We start from the raw sequence: 24,923 nt of genomic DNA, 5'->3' as shown, positions 1-24,923 counted from the left end.
GGCTACAATTTGTTCTCAGTGAGAAAGAAAAGGATATTTATTAAAGACCCTATGTTCTACAGGCACAGATTCTTTGGATGAGTGAGGAAATAAAACTCTTACTTAGAGGCCCATAGAATCTTCAGACAAAAGGGAAGACTGTGGACGTTGTCTACCTCAGTTTCAGTAAAACCCTTGATACTGTCTCCCACAGCATATTCCTGGAGAAGCTGGCAGCTCATGCTTTGGACAAGTACACCTTTCACTGGGTAAAAACTGCCTGGATGGCTGGGGCCAGAGACTGATGATGAATGGTGCCACAACAAAGTGGTGATTAGTGTTCCCCAGGGCTCATTATTGGGGACAGCCAGAATCAGTTTATTCATTTTCTTTATTGATGATCTGGACAAGGAGACCAAGAGCACTCTCAGTCACTAAGTTGGGTGGCAGAGTTGATCTGCTGGAAAGTAAGAAGGCTCTGCAGGGGGAGCTGGACAGGATCCATCAGTCAACTGGGACCAGTTGTCTGAGGTCCAGTAAAGCCAAGTGCAGGTCCTGCACTCATCACAACAACTCTACCCTGTGCTACAGGCTAGGGGAACAGTGGCTGCCTGGAAGAAAAGCACCTCGGGGTGCTGGTTGAGGGTTGGCTGAATATGATCCAACATGTGCCCAGGTGGCCAAGAAGGCCATTGGTATCCTGTTCTGCATCAGCAATACTGTGACCAGCAGGACCAGGGCAGTGATTGTCTCCCTGTACTTGCCACTGGTGAAGCCAGAGCTCAAGTCCTTTGTCCAGTTCTGGGCCATTCACTGCAAGCAGAACAACAGAGAAGGGCAGCAAAGCTGGGGAGGGGTTGAGAGAGTGAGTCATACGAGGAGTGGCTGAGGGATTGGGTTGAATTTTGAAGATACACATCATCAGAATATCACTCCTTAATTCAATGAGTATATGGTGTTTCAAAAAGCAGAAATGGTACAAAATTTTTACTTCAATTTGCAAGAGTTATAGGGTCACCTGAACCATATTTTTAAGTAATATCAGGTTGGAGTCCTTTTTATAGGTACTAAGGATATAGCTCATAGAGCATAAAAAACCCTGTACTTGCTAAAAGGAGTATGATCAGTCAGTATTCTCTTTAGGCTTCTCCCTCCTCATATTCACACTGTCAGCTAAAAAAGTTTTGTTTTAAAAGTACTTTAAACCTCATTATGTATTTTTATATTTTTGTTCTCAATGTCTAGTTGCCATGTTGTAGAATTTCAAAAGAGAATGACCAACATGCAATTTAGTCACATTAATTGAAACAAAGAGTTCTTATACTAAATTGATAGTACTAAACTTATTTTCACCTTATCCTTCTAATTCTCAAGTGACTTCATTGTAATTATTTCTGCAAATATTAACACAGACAAAACAGGAAGACAGGCTTTCCTCAAAACAACTCATGCAACTCAAAACAGAGAGAATCTATGTTTTGCATCTGTCTGCATCTGTCTGTTATTTCTCCAACCCAAAGTATCTTTGAACTTGTTTGGAAACTTGACCTCAATTTTGCATTTGTAGGGTGATCTGAAAGACACAGGTCTAAGTCAGGAGAATGACCATACAGCATCCTCATGAAGGAGTGTCCAAAGTAGCTCAGCCCAACCCCACTCTACTCAGGCATGTCAGTAGCAGAAGAACAGGGTAACCTGGACAGTGTGATTATTCAAGCTGCTTGCACATTTTTTGTAATCTGTATTTGTATGATTTTGAAATTTAAATTATACTACAGGGAAAGTTAAAGCATTTGTTTTCAGGACACATAATTGACAAAAAGTTATTACTATCCCTGCACTGCACAATTTCACCAGCCCTCACAGGAATTCTGTTGTTCTTGCATGCTGTCAACAGGTTTACATCAAAGCTTAATACTTTTCCAAGAGATTAAATATTAACTGGAATAAATATGCCAATACTTCAAAATTCTGCCTAAAGGGACTAATCTGAAGCACTAAACTTTTAAGTAGGACTATAGAGCACACCTAGAGATTCACACTATGTGCCAATGTGTATAAAAAGGACCAAAGAAAACAAGTTAAGAACACTGCACAGGCAGCAAATGCTAGGGGTATTAATATAAGTGTTTGACAATAATAACACAGATGTTGCAACTTTTTTCCCACAATGAAGCCACAATTTTCAGCTAGATTCAATATGCAGATGAAGATATGCTTGCCAAGTGTTCAGTATATATTATTTCTTAGAAACCTTGGTGTTATATCCTGCACTACTGCAAAACAGCATAATTATTAACTTCAGTGGAGCTAAACACCAATTGACTTCACAAGCTGTTTTTCAGGTTAATGCAGTGGTAAATTAAGTAACAGTTAAAACTTCCTTAAATGAATTTAGTTTTTATATGAAGCTGTGAGTCTTTCAGATTTAAACTTCTGTGTACAGCAAGCAGAGAAACATATAATGTGTGTAACCCACTCACACCCAAAGACTGCAAAACCTGTTCAATTGTTATTGCTTTGACTGCTACAATGATGTGTAATACCACTCTATTTTTATGTGCGCCACTTGTCTTTCATATACCCGAAGTAAAGACTTCTGCTTCAGTTCAGCTCTATTTGCTGCCAGTCTGCTCCATGCAAGTCAGTAATACAAAGACAATAATCTTTCATCTGCATGGGGAACAATCTGCTCTGAAAGAATGTTTGAGGAAATAAAGATTTTTGGCAATTGTTACTGAAGTTTGGAGTCAGGAAACTACATATGTACATACACTCCATTTTGGTCAAGGTAATCTCTTCAATTAACACTGGAATTGCTTTCACTGCAAAAAAAGATTTTGTTCAAGTGACAGATGTTGATAGATTTTCTTTTAATATTCCCCTAGTTTCAATCCAGATTTACTAACTTTGCTTAGAAATGTAAGTGCCCTTAGACACTGACAATTTTTTAACATGAATAATGTAAAATAAAAGGTACTTACCAATTTTGCAATGTCATTCACATCATCTGTGACTGGATTCCCGCAGGAACTCTGGGCTTTGACAAGGGGATTAAGTAGGAGGAGTTGAAGACAAAAGCAAGTGATAATCCAAGTCTATTTAGTAAAGAAGAAACAAGAAACCCCAAGTAAGCAATTGCCAAATATGAAGCAACAAGAGATTGCAGTAATGTTTTTCATATGTGCTGTCTAGAGGTAACAATACTCTTTATCCTTCATGAAGGCATACGTCTACCACCATTACAGCATCACCTTCATGGCAGGAATCCATGAAAATGCACTTAATTGATCTTTTCTGGAAGCAAATATCTTTAGAGTGTTAATGGAAAACCTAGTGTTGAGCCATTAGGTTACTTCCACAGGATCATTCTTAACTGGGTTTTTGCAAAGTTTGCAATGAAGAGAAAGATACAAATCTTGCAATACTCTTTATCATCAAAATACAATTGATTGTTTACTTGTCATTCACTTGATAGATCTGTGGCTCTAATGTGATAAATGATAAGGAACAAAATTATACCAGAGTAGATCAAGACAAAAGGAGAAAGTTCATAATCACAGCCATTTCATTTGAGTACTTAAACTGCAAGCAAACCCACTACTGGACTCTGCCCAAGTACTGACATCTCAAGCAGCAATACAGTACATCTTCTCCAAGTGACGTGCTCTGGCCTCTCAGATGTGCCAGCTTGGCTTTGGCACTACATTCCCCTCCTAAATCCTGCTGGAAACAGCAATGCAATGTACTGACACAGGCTTGTGAGACTCACACAGAAAAGCACCAGATAACTAGCTGCAATGCACCTGGGTGTCTCCTTGGCTACACTGCCTGAACTTCCTTGCCTTCTGTTGTTCCTTGTGCTTCGCTGGTTTCCCACAGAGTCCTGTGCCAAGTTTAAGCTGCAGATCCCTAGTTCCAGAATGTTAAAGCATTTAAGTTATGGATAATCAAAAGTTGCCTCGGGTTGTGAAGCCGCTTCTGCCAGCTGACTGAAGCTGTCAGCAAAAGCCGATGATGGTGTACATTTACGGCAAGTATGGAATTTGCCTGTGCAGGCTCCTCAGCCTCCATAAGGGCTGGACTGAGATCAGGATTTGCTTTTGCACAAACTAAGACACAGCTCAGCCCCGTCTGTTCTGTGTGACAGGTAGAGAACTCCAGCCTCCACCCTCGCCTTCATGTGCTCTCCAACCTTTCAATTTAAGAGCAAAGCAAATGAAACAACAGCAACACAATTCTCTAGGAAAGCAAGAGAAAAATCACAGATTAAAACGATGTATCATTATATTAATCTAGAAGGCCTAAGAAAAAATGATAATAAAGATTGCTCAGGAATTTCATAAACTTGACAGAACAGTGCCAGGCACTTTAGCTAAAAGAGCTGTTAAATGACAAGAGTAATCTCTTTCTTGTATCTTTTATCTCTTAAATCTTGTATCTATCCTACAAGTAAAACTGATCGTTTGCTTTCTTAGAATACAGCTTCCTGTCATATTTAGGTAAAACCAGTGTGGGTTGCTGGTAGAAAAGACAATCCAGCTTCCTCTCCCTACCTCTTGCACTGGCAGAGATGGTTTTAGTCAGTTGTACCAGGCAGACAACTTCCATTTTTGTTTTCCTGTAGTATTTTTCAGCTTTCTGATCCACGTAACTGACACAGCTGAAATACTCTGTCAAAGATGAGGCAAGCCAGGACTGCTGATTTCAGTGGAGCCTGCACTTGCCTTCCCCTAAACTGTATTCTCAGACACCACAGAGAAAGAAATCAAAAGTATTCTGAGCAAAGTGCATTTACAATATGCATGTCTTTTGAGAGTGTCTCTTGCTTCAACAAAACTAGCATTTAGAAATAATTTCATTTTAATATTTGTACAAATAATTACTGAGAATAATTACCAAGGTGAAGGATTGAGAATAATTAATAGTCCATCTTACAAAATGTCTGTGTTTTAAGCCACAGAAAGCTTTGCAGTTATATATATATGAACAATTTGAGCTCTGGGGAAATGCAAAGATGCTGCTAGTTTTAGAAAGGACCTTTGAGAGCTCCTTGCAGTGTATTAGAGCTCAAAGCTGTTTAGTAACTGATTTCAAGTGATCAAGAGAAATGTCTCCCTTTCTTTCATAAGCTCCAGAATCACAGAGGAAACAAAAGGTGACCTCAAGTTAACAGGCTACCTCCTCATTCACAATTTTTGGAAATAAATTGCGGTAAAAAAGGCAAGAAGTTAATGACACCTATATACGGCAACTATACTATAACTATAATGATAACTACAACTGCTTTCAAGAACAAAAACTGAGTAGTTCAACCTTTGGAGTAGACCAGTGCATTAGCAGTTACACTGGCAGGGACTTTTCCCTGACGTCTTCGTTGGAGATGGAGTTCACACCAGGAACTGACAATTTCTTGATTGGATTCCTTAGTACTGATCAGTATGTAAAGATGGAATTTTTTACTGAACTGTGTCCTGGTCATAGGATGATGTTAAGCGCAACAGTCTAATAATCAAAAAAGTAACAAAATTCTTTAACTAGAAATGCTTTTTCAGCAGATCAGCTAAATAATATTAATAAACACATTAGCACACTCCAAATAAAACCAGAACTTTGATGCACCTTGTACTTCATTATATAATTATGTAAATAAATAATAATACTTTTTCTCCTATGTAAAAGGGATGGGATTTAAAAGCATAATAATTTTATAACTGCTATTAAAACCAAATAATTTGTAAATTTTGAGATTATTTGAGGTTTTTCTTGCTTATTTTCTCCCTGTGTCATCCAACAGGAACTAAAAAAATCTTCAAAATACTGCTAGTTTCAACATGTCTATTATACAAAATCTTTTAATTATTTGCACTTACAAAATATTTACATTACGCATGCCTTCAGGCACATTATATGTAAAGACTGTACAGATGAAAGGGTTGAGCTATTTTCGTGTTATTTACTAATGACCAAACCTGCTGTTTGAGCAAAACTTGAATAGACTGAATTAAATCAAGGACAGAACAAATGGGAACCTTAAACAATAGCTTTATAGACAGAGGTGCCCATTTTATACTTTACTAAGCACAAATAAAAGTTACCTACACAGCGCTCATAACAGATTTCCATATCTAATTACCCCTAAGTTAACATGGGATTTTTCAAAGCTGGCCTCAGAATTTAATCACACATCATTTATTAGCATTAATTTGAAGATATATAGCAGACTGGAGGCAGACCTGCATACCAAAGTGCCTCTTCCTATTTTTGGCTCAAAAATTATTCAATTGTCTTTAGATTCTAAAATCTCTTAAATACTAAATATTTATGTTTGTTCAAGGGGAAAAAAATAATGATGAGACTCAAAAGGATAAATAAAACTAAGGATTTCAAGTACACACATTTGTTTATTCTGCAAATGATTTGCACTATTGCTTGTAAGCCACAATCTAGAATTTCAGCAAACAGCATTTTAGAAACTCAGCTAGTGATCCAATGTGTTGAAGACCACCCTTTCAGCTGTAAATCAACATCCTTTTCATTCATTCACTTCATTTACAATCTCAAGTGTTGACAAAGGCTGCTGAGTGAGTGGTTTAGCATCTCTTTCACAATATGCTATGAAAGATATTCAATCACATTAATGTTCAGCTAATTCCTTAAGAGGAAAGCAGCAAGGGGAATACCACACTGCTAAATAAACCATACTTTGGAAAGTCTGGACATTCCCAAATATCTAGTTTGTCCGGATAACACTTCTAATCACAAGAAGGTTGAAGACATTAAAAAAAAGCAAATAAAAAACCACAAAAAAAACCCCATTAAGCACAGGGAGAGGTAGTAACTACACAGATGAACGGGTTCTCCAGGTTAAAATTTCTTATATTCAAATCATATTAGCCATGGAATTTTTCAGCCCAGTTTCCTGAGCAAATCACCACAACCAAGCCATAGCTGAAGAAGGTTAGCTGACAATGTGAAACAATGTTCACCCTGGGTTAGGCTTCCCAAATTTATTTTCCACTTCTGTTAACATTGGAGTAGGAACATCTTTCAATATTGGCCCCCTCAGACAGTTCACATGCTGCTTTGCTGAGACACAGCTTGTGAACTTCTGCCACAGGCAACCCTGGCTGGTCAAGCATGGACAGGTAACTCAATGTTCATACTTCTGCCTTGAAATACCTTTTTTAAGAAGATATAGAGAAAATGTAAAGAGCAAGAAAATATATTTCTTTGCTATTTTTTTTAAAGCACAAAGCATCCAGATGCATAGAAGCACAGTAATTTTTCCTAGGTCTATTTAGTTATCTAGCTGTGATAGAGATTAAATAATTAAAGTCATGGAAGAACTGTCTTAAACCAATTAAGAAATTAACTGCCAGAATAGAAAAATCTTTAAATGAAAGAAGAGCATTTATACAGAATGTAATCCAATTACAATTTCCATGGTATTCAGTGACACCTTCACACTGCAAATGGCAGTGCTAACTTAAATACCCAACATGTCCATACCTAAATAGTGCTTAGAGTACTAAATGTTTCTCAAGCCCCCGAAAAAGTGAGTTAAGTGTGGAAAAAGAAGTCACCCACTTAAGACCACCTAGTTCTGGAACAATGAAGTACTTGGCAAGCACATTTGGAACTGGCAATGTCCCCTGCACATTCTCAAGTACCCAGGAAATTACTTCAGAGTAGCTGAAACCAGCACTGCAGAATAAAGCATAGTTAAGGATTAAGTCTAGTGAAGACCCCCTAACCACCAAAACTGGCCCTAGTCTCAGCAAATACAATAGCCTATCAACTGGAGTTCTCTCTGAGTGACAGACCTGGGTTACGTTGCCTGCAACCAAGGTCATTCCAACTCATGGGAGGTGAGCTGGGATTCTCTGATATATCTACCTTGTAATTACCATGGAGTCATAGATTCATTTAGGTTGGAAAAGACCTCTAAGATCATCAAGTCCAACCATAAACCCAGCACTGCCAAATCCACCAGCAAACCACGTCCCCAAGTGCCACATCTACACATCTACACTGGAGCTGATTTCCTGTCTATTATGGCTTCCTGGCTAAAAGGGGCAAACGAGGGGTATACTGGGTACTCTTGACCCTTATTTTTCACAACATTTATGCATTTTACATTGTCAAGCCAATATGTAGAAAAATAGACATGTTCACTGAAGAGACATCACCATGTCTGTGTGTATCCTTGTCTCACACATGCTCTTCCATCTGGGCACCCTAACTTCTGCGAAGCTCCCCAGTCAACTTGTGAGTTTTCCTGAACAACCTTTTGGCAGTCCAATGAACAAAATGCATAACTCCAGCTCAGTGAGTCACTCTGCGGTGGTGAGACACCTAAAAATCTCTGGATCACACGCTTCATGCTTAGTTATGATTACAAAATCCAGATACATACTTTTCTAGTGACTGATACCACTCTTTATTTCTTTAACAACGATGTGTAATAAGGAGTACGATGGTAAAAGTAAGCAACACAGAGTGTCAGAGATATTTTTCTGCATTTGCATTTAAACACAGACTATAAAAATACTAATAACAACTCTTTTTCAAAGTAAGTTTTAGAATGTTTTGGACACAAAATATTTGAACATATATTTGGTTGTTTACAAAACACAGTATATTTCTACTCAGTTCTGCATATAATATCTAAAATACATAACATGAGGGTATTTCAAGGGGTTAAGGGGAAGGAAATTAGCAAGTTCATGCCACAAATATAAGCAGGGAGAGGCGCCGTTGCTACCTACATTCAAATGAGTTCAACAGGCAAGCTGCTTTCATAGCTGTTTGATCTTTTTGTGGCAATACTGTATTTGCTTTTCTGTGACTTTCCCAACCCTAGAAGCTCTTCCCCCACACCTTTACACTCAGGTGTATATTCACAGGGGACTCCTAGAATGCCTTTGCACTCACTTGTGTGACCACAGGGGACTCCTCTAGAATGTCAAGAATGGGAGTTTTCATCTCACTGTTCATTTGGTGGCAAAATGTTAAAGTGGCACTTGCTAGACTCCACCAGCCATATGTGCAGAAGCAAAGCCAATTGCTTTTGCAAAGCCAATTGCTGCATTCAGATGCTTATAGGCCAGTTCCCTTCCTAAGGTACACTCTTAATGAACTGGAAATAATTTTATTCAGGTCAATGGATAAAAGGCAGTCCCAAACCTGTTAAGTGCTAATGCAGAACTACTTTTTCTCCAATATTTTTCTTTTTTAGCTGGAAGGAGAAACCATTCTCTAGCTCTGCCAAGTTATTCACATCTATTCACATTTCCTGAATCAGACAAATTTAAGATATATAGTCTTAACCGTGCTGAGAAAATGATGAGTCACACCATTCTTTCCCACCATCCAGACCTTGGGAAAACCGGGAAGCTGCTTAAGACTATATGCCAACTTCATTTCATATGACCTCAGGCCAACTGCTATTATCCTCTACCCCTTGTAGCTCTTGTTGACAGAAGTAGCTGGCTGCTCCAGCCAATGTGCAGCTGCACACTTGGTAAGGAGCACCCAAACTCCTGCTGAGTTTGGTTTGTGTGTTTCAGTTGAAACCAAGATGGATGTGATAAGCAAGAACTGTAAAGTGATAGAGAGTTTGCCTTGCAAATCAATGCAATTCAGGTATTTTGCAATTACATTCAGTAAACTACAAAAAAGTCTTTTTTGTAAATTAATGTGTAAATTAACATATTTATTTTCAATCTCTATAATGATACCATTGCAAAATATTTGGCTGTTCTAAAAATATAAACTCTGGTTTTTTAAAAATGTTATCTGATCCATAATAAATTTTGTCCACTCTTTAATCTCACTTGACAATCAGGGATTCAGGCAGTTTCCATGCATCTTAAACTTGTCCTGGATGACAGCCAGTTTGTTTAGTTCCCAAGTACTGGGAAGTGAAGTTACCAAGAGACAGGTAATTATATATGAATGTTGCCTCTGGAACTCGTGTTAAAAGCGTCTGAATAAATATTTACTGATAATAATCCATCAGGTGGCATTCTAGTTCAAGTAAAAGAGCCAGGAGATTTAAAGGACAGAAGTGTTTCAGCTGGAAGAAAGGATAAGAATTTAAAAACTTCTATATTTTGAAAGAAATCTTCCTATAAAATCAGAATCAGAGATTATCAGGATCTCCAGAGGTCCTGCACTTAGCAGTCTTTTTAGGACATGTGTACTGGCAAGAGATTTCCTTTTCCACTTCTTGTAAAATTCCATAGCAAACATCCAGGATTGATACTGAAATTTTTCATCTTTCTGTCTATAGAGTGATAAAGGCCAATAATTTCTTGTCCTGTGAAAAAAAGCACTGGGATCCAAATACATGCACAATCAAAACAGAAATTAGCAGACAACCAGACTTCAGTTGACTCAACAAAACCTCCCACAAACTTCAAAAAGGAAGTTGTCTTTTTTTTTTCCCTACTGGGAACTTACGGAATTCTAGCATAGACCCAATGGCATTTTTAAGTAATTTAAAAGGGAAGGCAACATAAGATAAAATTATCTTTGCAGGGAGGAAAAGCTCCTCACACTATATGGAGGTGGATGATCTGTCATCCTCAGGGAATGAAAAGACAGTCTCTTGGATAAAATACTTAATTAAACATTTTTTTCTAAAGATCTATTTCAGAGGTCTTGCTTGTTTGCCAAATTCATACAAAAAAAAATTCCACTATATGAAATATTCTTTTGAATTATAATGAAAATATATACCAAGCAATCTTCTCTAATCTTAGACTTTTAAGCACCAGTAAAGGAAAGGAAATAAGACTTGTTATAGAAATTCTGTACTGGATATTTAATTCTTACCATCTGCTACAAATTATATGTTGTTTGGGTTGGAAGAACTATTACACTTGCAAAATAAATTAAAATAAATAAAATCATGTAGAAAAGTGAAAACAGCTATTTTGATACTTGGCATACACCAGAACTCATGTACATAATGAAAATGTCCTCCTATATCATTCTCAGTATGAAGTAAAAAATCATAAGTGGATTCTTAGTCTTTCATGCACAGAAACTTTGCTAGATAATAAACTGCATTATTAATCTGAAGAATTTTCAGTTCATGCTCAAGCCTGTGAAAAGCAAACATCAGGGAAAAAATACTTATACAAAATTAAACGGAATTTAGGCACTTTTTCTTTCTTTCTTTCGAATTCTTTTATACTTTTTTATATAAGCAGGGGATGATTTTCGAAATTTAAATCACAGAATTGTCAACTTGGTTTTAAACCAAAGACATTCTCAGAAAGACACTGTTCTGTTTCTCGAGTCAGAATTTTTTTTATAACATCCCTGCTAGGCTGTATGTTTATAAGGATATAAATCCAGAACTAATTTCTCTGACCTGCTTGATATTGAGACCTCGTTACAAAAGGGTAATTGCTGAACACAGACTGAAACTAGATGCCAGTATAGTCGAGACAGTGTTTCAAGCTCCTACCTTAACTGTATTACATTTATATAATTACAAGCTTAGCTGTGATTAAAGAACAGTTTGGAGGTCTTTGATATGCCAACACCAGTATAAGCTTTGACAGTGCTGATGGATGACAATTTTTCACATCAGTATTGTACTATATATTGAAAGACTTTTCATTTCCAGACTTTTTATAGTTGCTGTCTACATTAGTGGTCTACAAGAACACTCAGAATAAGCTGAGGAAATAGAGTTTGTCTTAATGATATGGTTTTTATCATGATAAAGATCATGGGATCCAGCCCCAGAAGCTTTCCTCAGTCCCTCTCTCATTGAGAAGGTCTCATGCCAAACATGTGCAAAATATGGTCCTCTGCAGTCCATTCAGAATGGCTTTGTCATCATCTGCTACTAAAGGCAAATGATATTACTAACCTGAATTCCAACATACAGGGATAGGTCTAGACAGTCCTCTTTGACAGACATTCAGAAGACTGGTATTCTTGGAGCATAAATCTCTTCGGTAACTTTATCTGCCCCATACCACAGCAGGTATCAGTTTTCAAAGACACTGTGGGCTTCAGGTAACCCCTGGGATACATAGGGTCTAGATTACATTTTTTGTATCCCACTCCTTTGATTAGATAGCTTATATTTTTAACAGAACTGGATAAAACGAAATAGAAAGAGTGGAGTGAAGAGGGATTGGAGGGATATTCACAGAATCATTCAGGTTGGAAAATACCTCTAAGATCAAGTCCAACTGTTAACTGAGCATTGCCACCACTAAATCATGTCTCAAAGCATCACATCTATACATCTTTAAAATACCTCCAGGCCTGATAACTCAACCACTTCCCTGGGCAGCCTGTGCCAGTGGTTGGCCATTATTTTGGTGAAGAAATTTTTCCTAATGTCTAATCTAAACTCTCCATGGCACAACTTGAGGCCATTTCCTCTTGTTCTGTTGCTCTACTTGGGAGAAGAGATCAATTCTCACCTGGCTACAAACTCCTTTCAGGTCACTGTAGAGAGCTGATCACTCTCCTGAGCTCCCTTTTCTCCAGGCAAAACAGCTGCCCAGCTCCCTCAGCTATTTCTCTTAAGACTTGTGCTCCAGAGCCTTCATCAGCTCTGCTGCCTTTCTATGGACATGCTCCAGCACCTCAGTGTCTTCCTTGTAGTGAGGTGTTCAGAACTGAACAGAGGATCTTAAGTGAATCTTGGGAAATTATCCCAGATCTTCTGTTCTGATGGTAAAAGCCTGGTACAGTCCAGTGTAAGTGACAGGGTTTATATCATGGAAACGCTGCTCCTTTGTTTGTGCATTCATAGTCCCATCTTTCTGGTGTGTCGTCTTTACGTACTTATAAAAATCAACCCTACTATTTGAGTCTTTGCTATGCATAATAAAAAAGTCCATTTGACTTTCATTGCTTCATGACAAAAAAGCAACATAAACTCCCCCCAGATCTCACGGAAATAAACAAAATTTTCTCTCTTAGCTCTTCTCAGATTACAAATTTTATTTATTTGCTTTCTACAGTATCTTAGTTTCACAGACTCTCCTCTCCAGAAAGTGTAAATATAGGATTGCCCTAACTCTTACTGAGTATTGTTACAACTGTCTCAATGGGTGCAGCATCCAACCAGGTGGTTGCTTCTGAAGTGAAGACAAACAAACCTACACTAAGTCATGCAACCTTTAAATGGGATCTCTCCTCATTAGTCAGAGCAGTTTCTCCCATTGATAAGTAACTGTTGACATAAAAAGTATACCCAATCTACTTTTCACAAAAGCTGGCTTCTTTGGATATATTCCAGACAGCAGCACCTGCATCAACTTAAAAAGGTTTGAAACAGGAAATAAAAAGTTTTCACTTTGATCCCCCAAAAGCCCCAGTTGAGAACTTTCCAAATTATGATGTAACATGTATGCTGGCGAGGAAAGTGATTTTGTATTTTGAAGAGTGTTGTGGTTTAACCCCAGAAGGCAACTTAAGCACTATACAGCTGCTCATTCACTCTTCCTCCCCAGTGGGATCTGGGAGAGAATTGAAGAATAAAATTGAGAAAACCCATAGGCTGAGATCAAGACAGTTTAAGGGGAGATAAAAAGAAGAAAATACTAATGGTAACAATAGTAACGAAATAATTAGAATATACAAAACTAGTAATGCACAATTCAAACATTCCTCACCTGCTGACCTGCCAGTTCCCAAGCAGCAGAGGCCCTCAGCCAGCTTTCCCCCATGTACATGGTGAGCATGATGCCACATGCCATGGAATGTCCCTCTGGCCAGTTTGGGTCACCTGCCCTGGCTGTGTCCCCTCTCAGATTCTTGTGCCTCTCCCGCCTTCTCACTGGCAGGGCACGAGAAGCTGAGAAGTCTTTGACTTAGGGCAAACTCTACTTAGCAACAACTAAAAACCTCAGCATGTCATCAACACTATTCTCACACTAAATCCAAAACACAACGCTATATCAGTTATTAGGAAGAAAATTACCTCCATCCCTGCTCAAACCAGGACAAAGAGATTTAAAAAAATAAAACAACCAACCAATCAGATAGTTCGCCAGGCCCGTGGTGAAAGTTTTCAACACCAGCTACAACACTGATGAAAGAAGGTCATTCTTCTCTACAGCTATATTAAATCTTGGATCTCTTGGGAAATAAATAACAGATATTTTAGGTTTCCTCCTATCATCAGTAGTGATACCTAACATTTTAAACATAAGTAATAAAAACTGTTATTTATTCTTTCAGAATTCAAAAGATGCTTTTATAAGCATTATTTTAAACCTAAATTATTACCTTGGGGCATGTATAAAGGATGAAAAGTATTTTGAACATATTGATCTCCTGTAGCATGAGGGAGTGCCATTACACAACTCAGCTGCAGAAATGGGGCAAGGTTATGGTCTTCCATAGTGAAGCCTGCGTTTCTGCTCCTTCTCACTATTTTTCATCACAAAATTTACTTTATACCACATAATGTCTATTAATGATGAGCCATTCATGATTTAGAAACATGACTTTACAGATTAAATGCTATGTTTTACAAGCACCTTGTACACTGTGCCATAAGAAGATGAATGAGGAAAATTCAACAAAACAGTGTCTTGTTTGCCAGAAACAGTTTGAGATTTAAATAAAATACATAATCCTTTCCATATTATGTTTTGTCGGTTTCAAACAAAATGTTGTTAGGCAATCAAGTCAGCTTCTGGTCCCATAAACAGCCCCTATGGACACTTTAGCAACTATCCATAGTTAATTTTTACAAAAACTGCCAAAGGTTTTGGTAAGATACTTTGGTAGGGGAAAAGATTAAAAGTATTTACAGGCAAGCCGCTTAAGAGTCAGCATACTAAAAAACCAAAAAAGTGAAAAATGAAACCTGCATCTCCTGTCCTTGGTTTTAAGTTTTCATCTTCCTTCATCAAGAGATACAAGAAAACCCCTGAGGACTCTCAACATGTTGAACATCTTTGTCCCAACAAAAATTCTGTTCTTTGTACAGAGCATTTCTTGGTACAGTAGTTACCTGACCATTAGCCAGCATAATGTCTGTCAAGGTATTTCCCTGGGAAATGTGTAAGTTTAAACCTTACCATTCAAAAACTTAAGAGCCCATGATTCCATATTTGTCAATAACCAAACAAAGTTTCATTAAGCTGATCACAAAAACACTGCTAGACTTCCACTTCCCCTAAAACTATGCATTTCTGAAGTTTCACTAGATCTTGAATATGTACTTCTTATCAGTTTACCTGAGAAACTAAGCTGCACATACTAGTAGTGCTCCAAGAAAGGTCTGTGAGATTCATACAAGTTTATCTTAGCTGTTTCCAAATAACACAGAGTAAGACAAAATCAGGTTTAAAACACTTTCTACCAGGGAAAACAGCCTCACAAAATGCCATAACTTTTTCCAGATCCTGATTTCAACTCAGTTCTCTCCTATGTCAGAAAGCATTTTATTTCCTACATAATTTGAATTGCATGTCTTCCTATACATATACAAAACCAAAGTGAACAATTTAGCTTTAAGGTAATGATCTGTAAAAGGATACATTACATTTACACTGTTATTAGAATATAAGTGCATTAATAATGGATCTATGTTTTTTTGTGAAAAGAATATTTATCCAAAGCAATAGACCAATGTATGAGATTATTCTCAAATGCCTTGAAGCCTGTGAGACTGCAGACAAATAAGGTAAGAGACACATCAAATTAGAAACTAATCTTCAAAACATTTAAGTATGCTTGCAAGACAACGTAAGCACTAGGCAGCCAATAAGCCATTTACCTCAGCAAGCTGGAATTACAAACACATTATGCCTTGTCTTAAAGTAATTACATTAGTATATTAGTAAGAAAAACCAACAATATTTTTTTCAGGTTTTTGATCTAAACCAAAAGCATTTTCGTATGCCAAAAATATTGGCATATGAAAAAAGTTGTTATTATTATTCTAACTGCATATTTTTACAGTAGAAAACAAGCGTAAATTCCTTTTTCAAGATGTACTAAAATGCATCATGCCATTGTTAATTCTATAAATTCTGTCTGAAATTATTTCCTGGGGCATATGTTGCTGGGTTTTTTTAAGAAAGCAAATTGTCAGAATGGCCATTTTAAGAATTTCAACTCATGTGTAACATTTTTCCAGGAAAATGTAAGTTTAAGGTAGCAAAAATGGGGTGAGACTGATCAAAATGCTTCCTTTAACACAAAAATCCAGCAACTGCATTACTGCATCAGAAACTCAAGCATATTTTTAATTCCTATACACCTCTAAAAGTGGGCACACTTTTAAGTGTTTTTTCCTGCTAACACGGAAGTGCTGTACAAGAGTATCTTTCAGGGATGGTGCATGGAAACTCCACTGGTTTTCAATGGCTAGAGCCGTGCAACAAGTTTAAAATTTTGACTTCTCACCATTGATAGTCACATGGTAAAAGAACAATCTTTCAGTATAAACATCTCAGCTGTCATTACTTTCCCATGTAGTTGAAGTTCAGCTACAATATATCTTAAAAATGTTTTCCTTTCCTCCAAGCTAAAGGCTGAATTGTTACAGATGGTAGTTTTGGCAGATGGTTGTATATGAAACTGAGTTTATAATTAGGCCAAACCTGACTTGTACAATTAAGGCAATGAAGATTTGAAAAATAAGAAGTGTCAGATCAGTACATGATTAGTCTGGTGCCCACGGAAAACTGAAGAAACCTGATAATTCAGATTTACAGAATGCATTGCCTATATAAAAATTTCTCCTGAATTGCATGAATTAGAAGATAAGAAACATTTCATGCACAGAGTGTAAACTGAAATAACCACGGCGTTTTACTTACTTAAGGGTGTAATCCCTTTTTTTTCAGTCGAGGCTAATGAGATGGTCTGAAGCCAACTAACAGCTCCCTGCTGCTGAGAGAGGGCTCCTTCTCTGCCGCTTCCCTCCCTCTGACATTCACCCGACCCCTAAGCAAGCCAGTAAATTCAAAGTCAGTGACTAGCCAATTCAGCTGAGAGACAAAAAGTAATCCCTGAGGAATGAGCGGAGGAGGAGATGAGATGTGCAAGGATGAGAAGACTAGGGCTACCCCTTTCTGGATGTGACCTCTTGGGCTTGCTCTAACATATATCAAGCTGCATTTCAAGCCATATTATATCTAGTGTCCAAAACCTTTCCAGAGTGGTAATTTGGTGTTAAGGCAGCATTGCCAGTTTTAGCCTCTTCTGTTAAATATTTATTTATTCTTATACCAAGAAAGGATCAGTAACATCCAGCAATCATTCTCTCTACTACTTTCTGCATATCATTCAGTAGTTTCTTGCAATCAACTTTCAGTCTCTCACCATATGCAAATTGCTCCCTTATAATGCTTTTGCCTATTTTAAGATCCCTATTTCTGTTATGCTCTTTTTTTCAATGGGAAAAACTAGAACTTTTTTTGGGATGGCTGATGAACACTATCATAAAAGCACTCCACTTTCAAATTTCTCTTTCTGCTCCTACTGCATCCCAACATTCTGTCTGATTTGTTCTACTATGGGCACAATATAGGGATTTTTCAATAATTTTCCTGACCAAGCATTGCTACAAGAACATAAATAAGAGCTTGTAAGTAGCTTTCAGAAGTAATTGAAATGGCCTTTATTAATTCAGTTACAATTAGTTCAAAACATTCCTTCCAAAATGCATCCCCCTTGCTCTTCAACACAACAAACTCCACTTGCCATCACACCATCTGTTCTCCCATCTCCTCTAAACCTTTACAAAGTTCCTCAGAATCTCTTTTAGTTTCAATTAACCTGAGTAATTTATGTAGCTTGCACATGTTGTCATGAATCTGTGAACCCTATTACAAGATTGAACTATATGAGGTTACTGACAATTAGAGAACATTACCTTTTAGGTTATCGCCATGTTACAAATTAATGACTTGTTCCTACACTTTGCTTTCTGTCCTAATTAATTTTTTTCCCCTTAAACTGTTAAGATAAAAGAGATACACTGTGGGGCTACGTAAGTTTTTTATTAGGCCTTTATGTTTTAAGAATCTAAATAAGTAATTTCCATTCTTTCCCCTTGTTCATCCATTTTGAAACACAAATATATTTCATGCATTGAATGCATTTCTTTTACAGGAACTGGGCTTTTCTATTCCTTTCATTGAACACTATTAATACAGAGTTCCCATCTGCCTTCTACCAAGCAAATTAAATACAGCAAGATCTCTAGCAATGCAACAATAGAGGCAAACTGGTAAGAAAAATTCTTTTTAACTCTGGACATATTCATTAATTCTAAAGACAAGAATTAAGATTTAATGTGTTAAGAGGTACTATATATTTAAGAAAATTAAAAACCACTATGTTCACCTATATCTATGAAGTTATAATCACCTTGTCTTTACGTTAAAATTAACCCAACTTACAATTTATATCCTGCCCTTATCTTTACATCTGTTCACACAACTATATTTTTAATATCCTGGTGGTTTGTGTGTGGGTTTAGAGGGTTTTTTTTTGTTTGTTTGTTGTTTTTTTTCTTCTTGTCTTGCTTGTTTTTGGTTTTGATTGGGATTTGTATAGACTAACAATGACAAACTCCATCAAAGTGTTTCTGGTATTCCAGTGTTTCCCCACAATTCTGCTATATGTCCAGGAAGAACAAGCACATTACTACGATATATACCAAGATGCAAGTGCTCTCAGCTTACAATTAAGAGACACAGGATAAATCCCAGCTAACTTCATAATCACAGAGTTGTGACTACAGAATTAATATGAATGTCATTTACATGGTATCTTGATGTTTTTGTTTGAGTTATGCTAACTAGAGAGAACTGTAAATATCTAATCTTAAACCTGAAGCTCTACTTGTGGCTTTCCTTACAAAAAACTCACAGAAATTGTGGGGTAAGCATTCCAAAACGAAGTTAAATCATTCAGCTTACACTATGGAAATACACACATAACTGGACAGAAAAAAAATCTAAGAAAAAAAGCTCCCTAAGTCTGTACAATTTTGAAGAAATATAAATGCCTATTAGGTACAAATGCCCATGAAACATGACTCTTACACCAGTAACAAAGTATTATCAATTTAGTTAAATAACTGAGATTAAATATTAGCTATTCTCACAGCATCTGCAACAATACAACAAAACACAATACTTTGAAAAAACAGCTATTTTAAATTTACTTTTACTGATAACTTTCACAGGGGTTACTCATTAAAAAATGGAATTGTAAATCACATATAGTGTGATACAGAGCTTTACATTTGGTCAAAAGTATTCATGTGAATTAGAAAGAATGGCAACTGTCAGTAGTGAAATTATTCTGGTACAGGTTCAATAGAATCTTTGTTACAGATGTGCTGATAGAAAATTCATACAAATATTGACACAATATAATATGGTTTCTTGGATTATTTTTACACTTAGTTCTCAAATGCTTCCTAGGATCATTCTTATTAAAGAAGACCCATAATTTGCCTAGCCGATTATGAAATTTCTTTGGCTTCCATAATTAATCTCACAGAAAATGTAACCCATTTTTGAGAAGATTAGTGTAAATATCCTCAGAGCGGATAGTGTAATATCCTCAGATATTAGTGTAAATATCCTCATTTACTTTTCAATGTCTGTACTCTAAAGTTCCAGTGACTAGTTATGCATTTTCATAATTGATATAATTTTTAGCAAGTTTACTTGAGTGACACTTATCAATTTTTACAGGAGAAAAAAATCTTCCCAGTTTTACAGGAATTGCACTATTTACTTTGAAATAAGTAATTGAATGTGTATGTTAAGAAGACGGCTCCTTCATAGTGAATAAACCCAAAAAGAACATAATCGTTTGACAAATAGCACTTTGAACAGGTACTAATTCAACAGTAACTGAAATAGTATTCTTGGATGGAATTGACTTGTTTCAATAGAAATGAACCAGATTTTAGTAGGCTAAAAGCAGATTAACTTCACATATGTCTCAGGCCATTTGCAAATGTCAACAACATTCTGTTACAGTGGGAAATGATCAACAGTACTGTAGAGAATCTGACCATTACTGGCAAATGTTTAGTTGATCTCTAAAACCTGCATGTGAGAAGAGATTTATTTTTTTTAATGCACTGAATGAGAAGATAGAAGTTCACTTCAATTATTCTTCAATTATTTAAAGAGCTTATTAGACCAGAACTTTTTAAAAGGAAAATGAAAGCACCAGATCAGGTATTTCTCGCTTGGTTAGGTAACAGAGCTGAGACACACAGGGGAAGGCAATACCAAATACTTCTAAAAGGATTTCATTTGGTCTCAATAAGTATCTGACCATTAAAAGAAAAAAACAAACAAACAAAAAAAAGCAAGAGTTTCTTAATGTATTAAGAAAATTACTGACTTTACAGAGAAAAAAAGTATTGTCACTTCTAGAAATGGCAGAGCAGTATTTCAGAGGACTCTTCCTAACTGTAATAATAGCTTGCAAGTGTTTTAAAACAAAAAAACCAATATATTCCACAGAACAATGGATTCATTCTAATCCTGTCCGAAGAGACACTTTGTTTCCACAGATGATACAAAATACAGTGACAACAGGTTATTCAGAGGACTAATATTTGAAGCGGGCCTCAAAAGGTAATGGGAAATAAAAATGCCAGAAAAAATATAGAGAACATACACTGGAGATGAAGCTTAAGGTGTATGTGAGCAAACAAGATGCTGATAGACACACCTTCAGTACTGTGGATACTGGAAGTGCAGAAGTGCTGTTGGCAGAGGTGAGGACACCAACTTAAACACAGCAGATGGTGGGAAAGCCGCACAAAGAAATGAAGGTATTTTCTGTCTTGAGGGGAAGAGGTGATAAACTTGCTGACATTTTCAGATGTGGCCTTGAGCTATGAGGATAAGAAAAAAAAATCCAGAAGAAAATGGATGGAGTACTGTGAACACCATCCGACTTGAGATTGGAGTCAATTTTTAAAAATAGCAAGTTTTTCATTGATTTTAGTAGCCTGAAACACTGGCTAGTATTGCACTATTAATGGTACAAACACTGAAGAAATACATCTAAACAGTTTGGAACATACTACAATTATGGCCAGAATTTTTAGAGAGTGCATAGCAAACCTAGGGCACATTCTTTGTCAGGGATTATAAAACAGAAGATCAAAGCACCTTCAGTGACAGTAATTAAATTTACAGTTTATATGAAAAATTTGCATTTCCTAGAAAATAAAGCAACATCCATCAGAATCATTTAAACTGGTGTCAAATACAGCACTGGTAGTTTTTGCTGTTAGAACAGAAATGCAATGCACACAGTGCTGAAGCACAGTAACTTGAAAAAGACACCAATTATGAATACTGGAGATACATTTTTTCCCTCCTTTTTAAAATAACCACCGAAAAGCTCTGTTTATTCAGGAACATGTTTTTGAATCCGAACGAAAGAGGGTGCCAAGCACTGTTATACAAGCTTCCTAAATTCATTTGGCTGACTAATGCTCCTATTCCTGCATGCTTCAAAGTAGTAAAAGAAAAACAAATCTCAGGAAGAACTGACATTCAGATCTGTATCAGCTTAAAGACATAATGCATAATATTGTCTGCTTGCTATTTAATGCAAAAGACAAATTTTGCTGAGTTCACTTAATAATGAGTAAATGAAGGGTGGAAATTAGAGGGCTGGAACTTAGGACTTTTTTACAACAGACTATTAGCGTGTTTAAATTTCAACCTCCCTAAATTTCTAAGCACTTCTTTTCATTTAGTGAATTATTTTGCATATATACAGCATATTATTAATTTAAATTTATCATGCCTGACTCCTTAATGTCTTACTTCAGTTAGACCACAAAAGCCAGCACCTTGGTATCATACTCCCATTTTATAGAATTATGAAATCTCTCTAAAGAGACAGGAATTTTTTTGGACCAACATGAAATGGTGGAAGAAACTTTCCTACACAATTTAAACCCTCCACATTACAGACACTTTATAATATCAAACATTATATAGTATTTTATATCAGTATTGTACACTAATATAATATTAAAGTTTAAATATATTATATTAATTTCTTTTAAATGAAATTTTTATATCAGTGTATTACACCACATTTTCAGAATGTTGTTATATACACATCATCAAGTTCATTCTTTTGTCCTGGAACAAGTCTTACAAAAAGAGCTGCTGTATGCTTTGCACAGAGTTCATTTTGTGTTCTAAACAGAGATAGATTGCCAGGACATGCACAACTTGGTTTTACAGTCTGACTTATACTGCCAGAATAACTTTTTTCCAAAAGTAATTAAGAGATCATGTGTTACTAAACAGACCAAAGAATCTATCCAGTAATGATGTATCATGCTGCAAACATAAAAGGAAGACATACCTTGGTCTGCTGCTACAAAGCAAGCATAAGCTCATGAGAAAAGTTACAAAACAGTGTAATTCATTTAGGAGGAAAGACACTGGAAGGTCATCACTACAAGTCATCCTGACTACATCAAGTACAGAGATTCCAGCCACAGCAAATGCAGAATTTAGGTCCACAGGAAATACACTGCATACTCTTCACATATCTCTAAAGCTGTATTTAGGGTGCTTCTAAAAACTTCTCAAAGTATATCTAAAGAAGAGATGACAGAGCTAATTGGACTAAATTTATTCTTGGCTTTAATTGTCAGTAAACTGATGCTCCTGGAGGTCATGGCAGCAGAACAAATGAAAGGCAGAAGGCCTGCTAAATAAGACACTGGATAAGGGTTTATTGTTACTAAGACATTTAAGGTGATTGAAGCCAGGTTCAGTCACGTGGGATTGGCCAAGCTACAAGAACAGATATGACAGACAGACTGGTATTTTCAGACTCTGACTTGAAAATGCTTAAATCTTTCTGAATGGAGGTTCAGAGGGTGGCATGATTCACAAACTGTGAATTAGGAGTTGAGGTCTGAAATACAGTCTCCCCCACATTCTTAGCTCATATGTAAGCCACCCTCAAGATTGAACAAATAAACCTTCAACAGAACAGCTTCAACAAGATAAACTAGATAGTCAGAAGCTTCCCAGAGACTTAGGATGCTACCCAAGAAAATATGTGAACGTGTGTCTCTCTCACTCTAGTGCGTATGCTCACGTAAATTTTTCTAGATTAGCTTTTCAGTCTGGATTGAATCAAAGTTGTTCACAAACTCAGAGTTAATTGCTGTAGACCATGCATGCTTGCTTTTGTGACAGCCCAGACTAAACCTGCATACTTTGCAGAGCATCAGTCTAAGCTGAAGAGTGTAGCCCACCTCCTGGCCCAGCTCCAAGGCTGCCAGGACACAACACCTCTCTCTGACTTCCCAGCTCTGCTGCCTAAAACCAGTGAGAAGCCAGTGAAGGTAGAAGAGGACTGAAATACCTAACTGGACTCCTAGAAGTTCTTCACTGGGACATTAACAAGTACATGTGAATGACTGTCATACAGGTGGGAGAAAGGGTGGCTCTTGTGGCTTGGGCTAAATATGATCTTGAGGGTCCTAAACTCAATTTTCTCCATTGAGTAGGTTTTTCAGCAAAAGTGAAGAAAAAGAAAAAGAACCAAGTGTTCTTTAGCAGCAATGAAAGTTTAGGGCTGGGAGGTAAGTGAAAGGTGACCTTTCAGAAGAGCTGCTTGAGAGATCCTTCCAGGAGCACTGATCACCGTGAAGCAGCAGTTGGCAATTGGCCCTGCAACAGAGGAGCCTGCACTCAGTCCCCCAAGCCTGCACCACATGGTCTCACTTTACTGTTGCTTCAAGTGGTGATGAAATAGCTCGAAAATCAGCATTTACCTCCCCACTTTGCAAAACAGTGTGCTCCACAGTATGGCTGCACAGCAGTGAGAACCATAAGTGACTTCTTCAGGCAATACCTGCAGTGGTATCTTGCTGATGCTAGACCTGATGCTATTTTCACCTTGCACAAAAAATTAGCTCTGCTCCACACAGCAACAATAATGGAAAAACACATATAGAGCAGAAAATTCCTAATGAGATTTAAAATCATTACTGTATTCATCTACCTTGTATAATTTGAACCTCGTTTAAACAGAAACAGCAACCAATCATTCACCCAGAGGTTATTAGATAAGTGTAGGAAATCAGATGACAATTATCTTCTACACTAATATGATCCAAAGTGTTCATAAATCTGACCTCCAAAACTGGCTTTTATTCAGACATACAGTAGAATTAATGTCTTCATTATCATACTATCAATGACGTCTGATACTGCACATGCTACCAGCTTTAATAAAATAAAATACTTAACACCATTTTTGTTTTCTCATACTTTCATTCACATACTAATAGATGTCTGATACTATTTACATTTGTCAATTAGTAAAACCATCCAGCAAAGAAGTCTGTGTTTCACATGCCCCCTGCAGCCAGTTATTTCAGCATCGGTAATATTTACGAAAAGTCAGTTTTGCAGGTTTACATATGACTGGGTTGGCAATACAAACATGGGCCCAACAACACAACTAAAAGAGAAGCGCTACCCCTTGCCACTCACCTTACATTCATCCATCTCCTTTACCCACAAACACATGGAGAAAAACACAACCAACAAAAAACAAGTGGTTTTACAGTGTGTTTAAAAGGCTGACTAATCTCAGGTTTGGCACACCAAAGACCAGGGCGAGAACAAACACTTTCGTTTTCATGTCAGCTCCCACAACACTCAAATGGAATTGTGTAAGGAGATTTTTCCCTCCTTTGCTTCTAATAAATGGGTGTTGTGTTTACATGCTGCATACTGAGCATTGCCCATCCGAAGCCAAGGGCTGCATCTTGCCAACTCTTAACTTTCATACAATATGGTGATTACATGAGCCAGCATACCATTAAATCACATAACAAAACTTGGAGAATAGCACTGTCAGCTTGCAGAGCCGTACCTGAAGGACTGACATGCAGTGCATAA

The 24,923-nt window shown here is 37.0% G+C and overlaps 1 protein-coding gene across 1 annotated transcript in view; it reads right to left on the bottom strand.

Moving 5' to 3' along the window:
* Window positions 1-24,923, bottom strand: part of KITLG (KIT ligand) — a 56,884-nt gene that overhangs the window by 27,918 nt on the left and 4,043 nt on the right. Inside the window, exon 2 of the mRNA XM_071423309.1 lies at window positions 2,964-3,077. Within this exon, the coding sequence (XP_071279410.1) occupies window positions 2,964-3,077 (114 nt within the window). The remainder of the gene's footprint in view (window positions 1-2,963; window positions 3,078-24,923) is intronic.

This window comes from Agelaius tricolor, unplaced genomic scaffold, assembly GCF_023055355.1.
Source record: "Agelaius tricolor isolate 1412-34295 unplaced genomic scaffold, bAgeTri1.0.p SCAF_3, whole genome shotgun sequence".
NCBI lineage: Eukaryota > Metazoa > Chordata > Aves > Passeriformes > Icteridae > Agelaius > Agelaius tricolor.
Note: the sequence above shows the minus strand (reverse complement) of the source record. Positions and strands in the feature narration are given on the sequence as shown.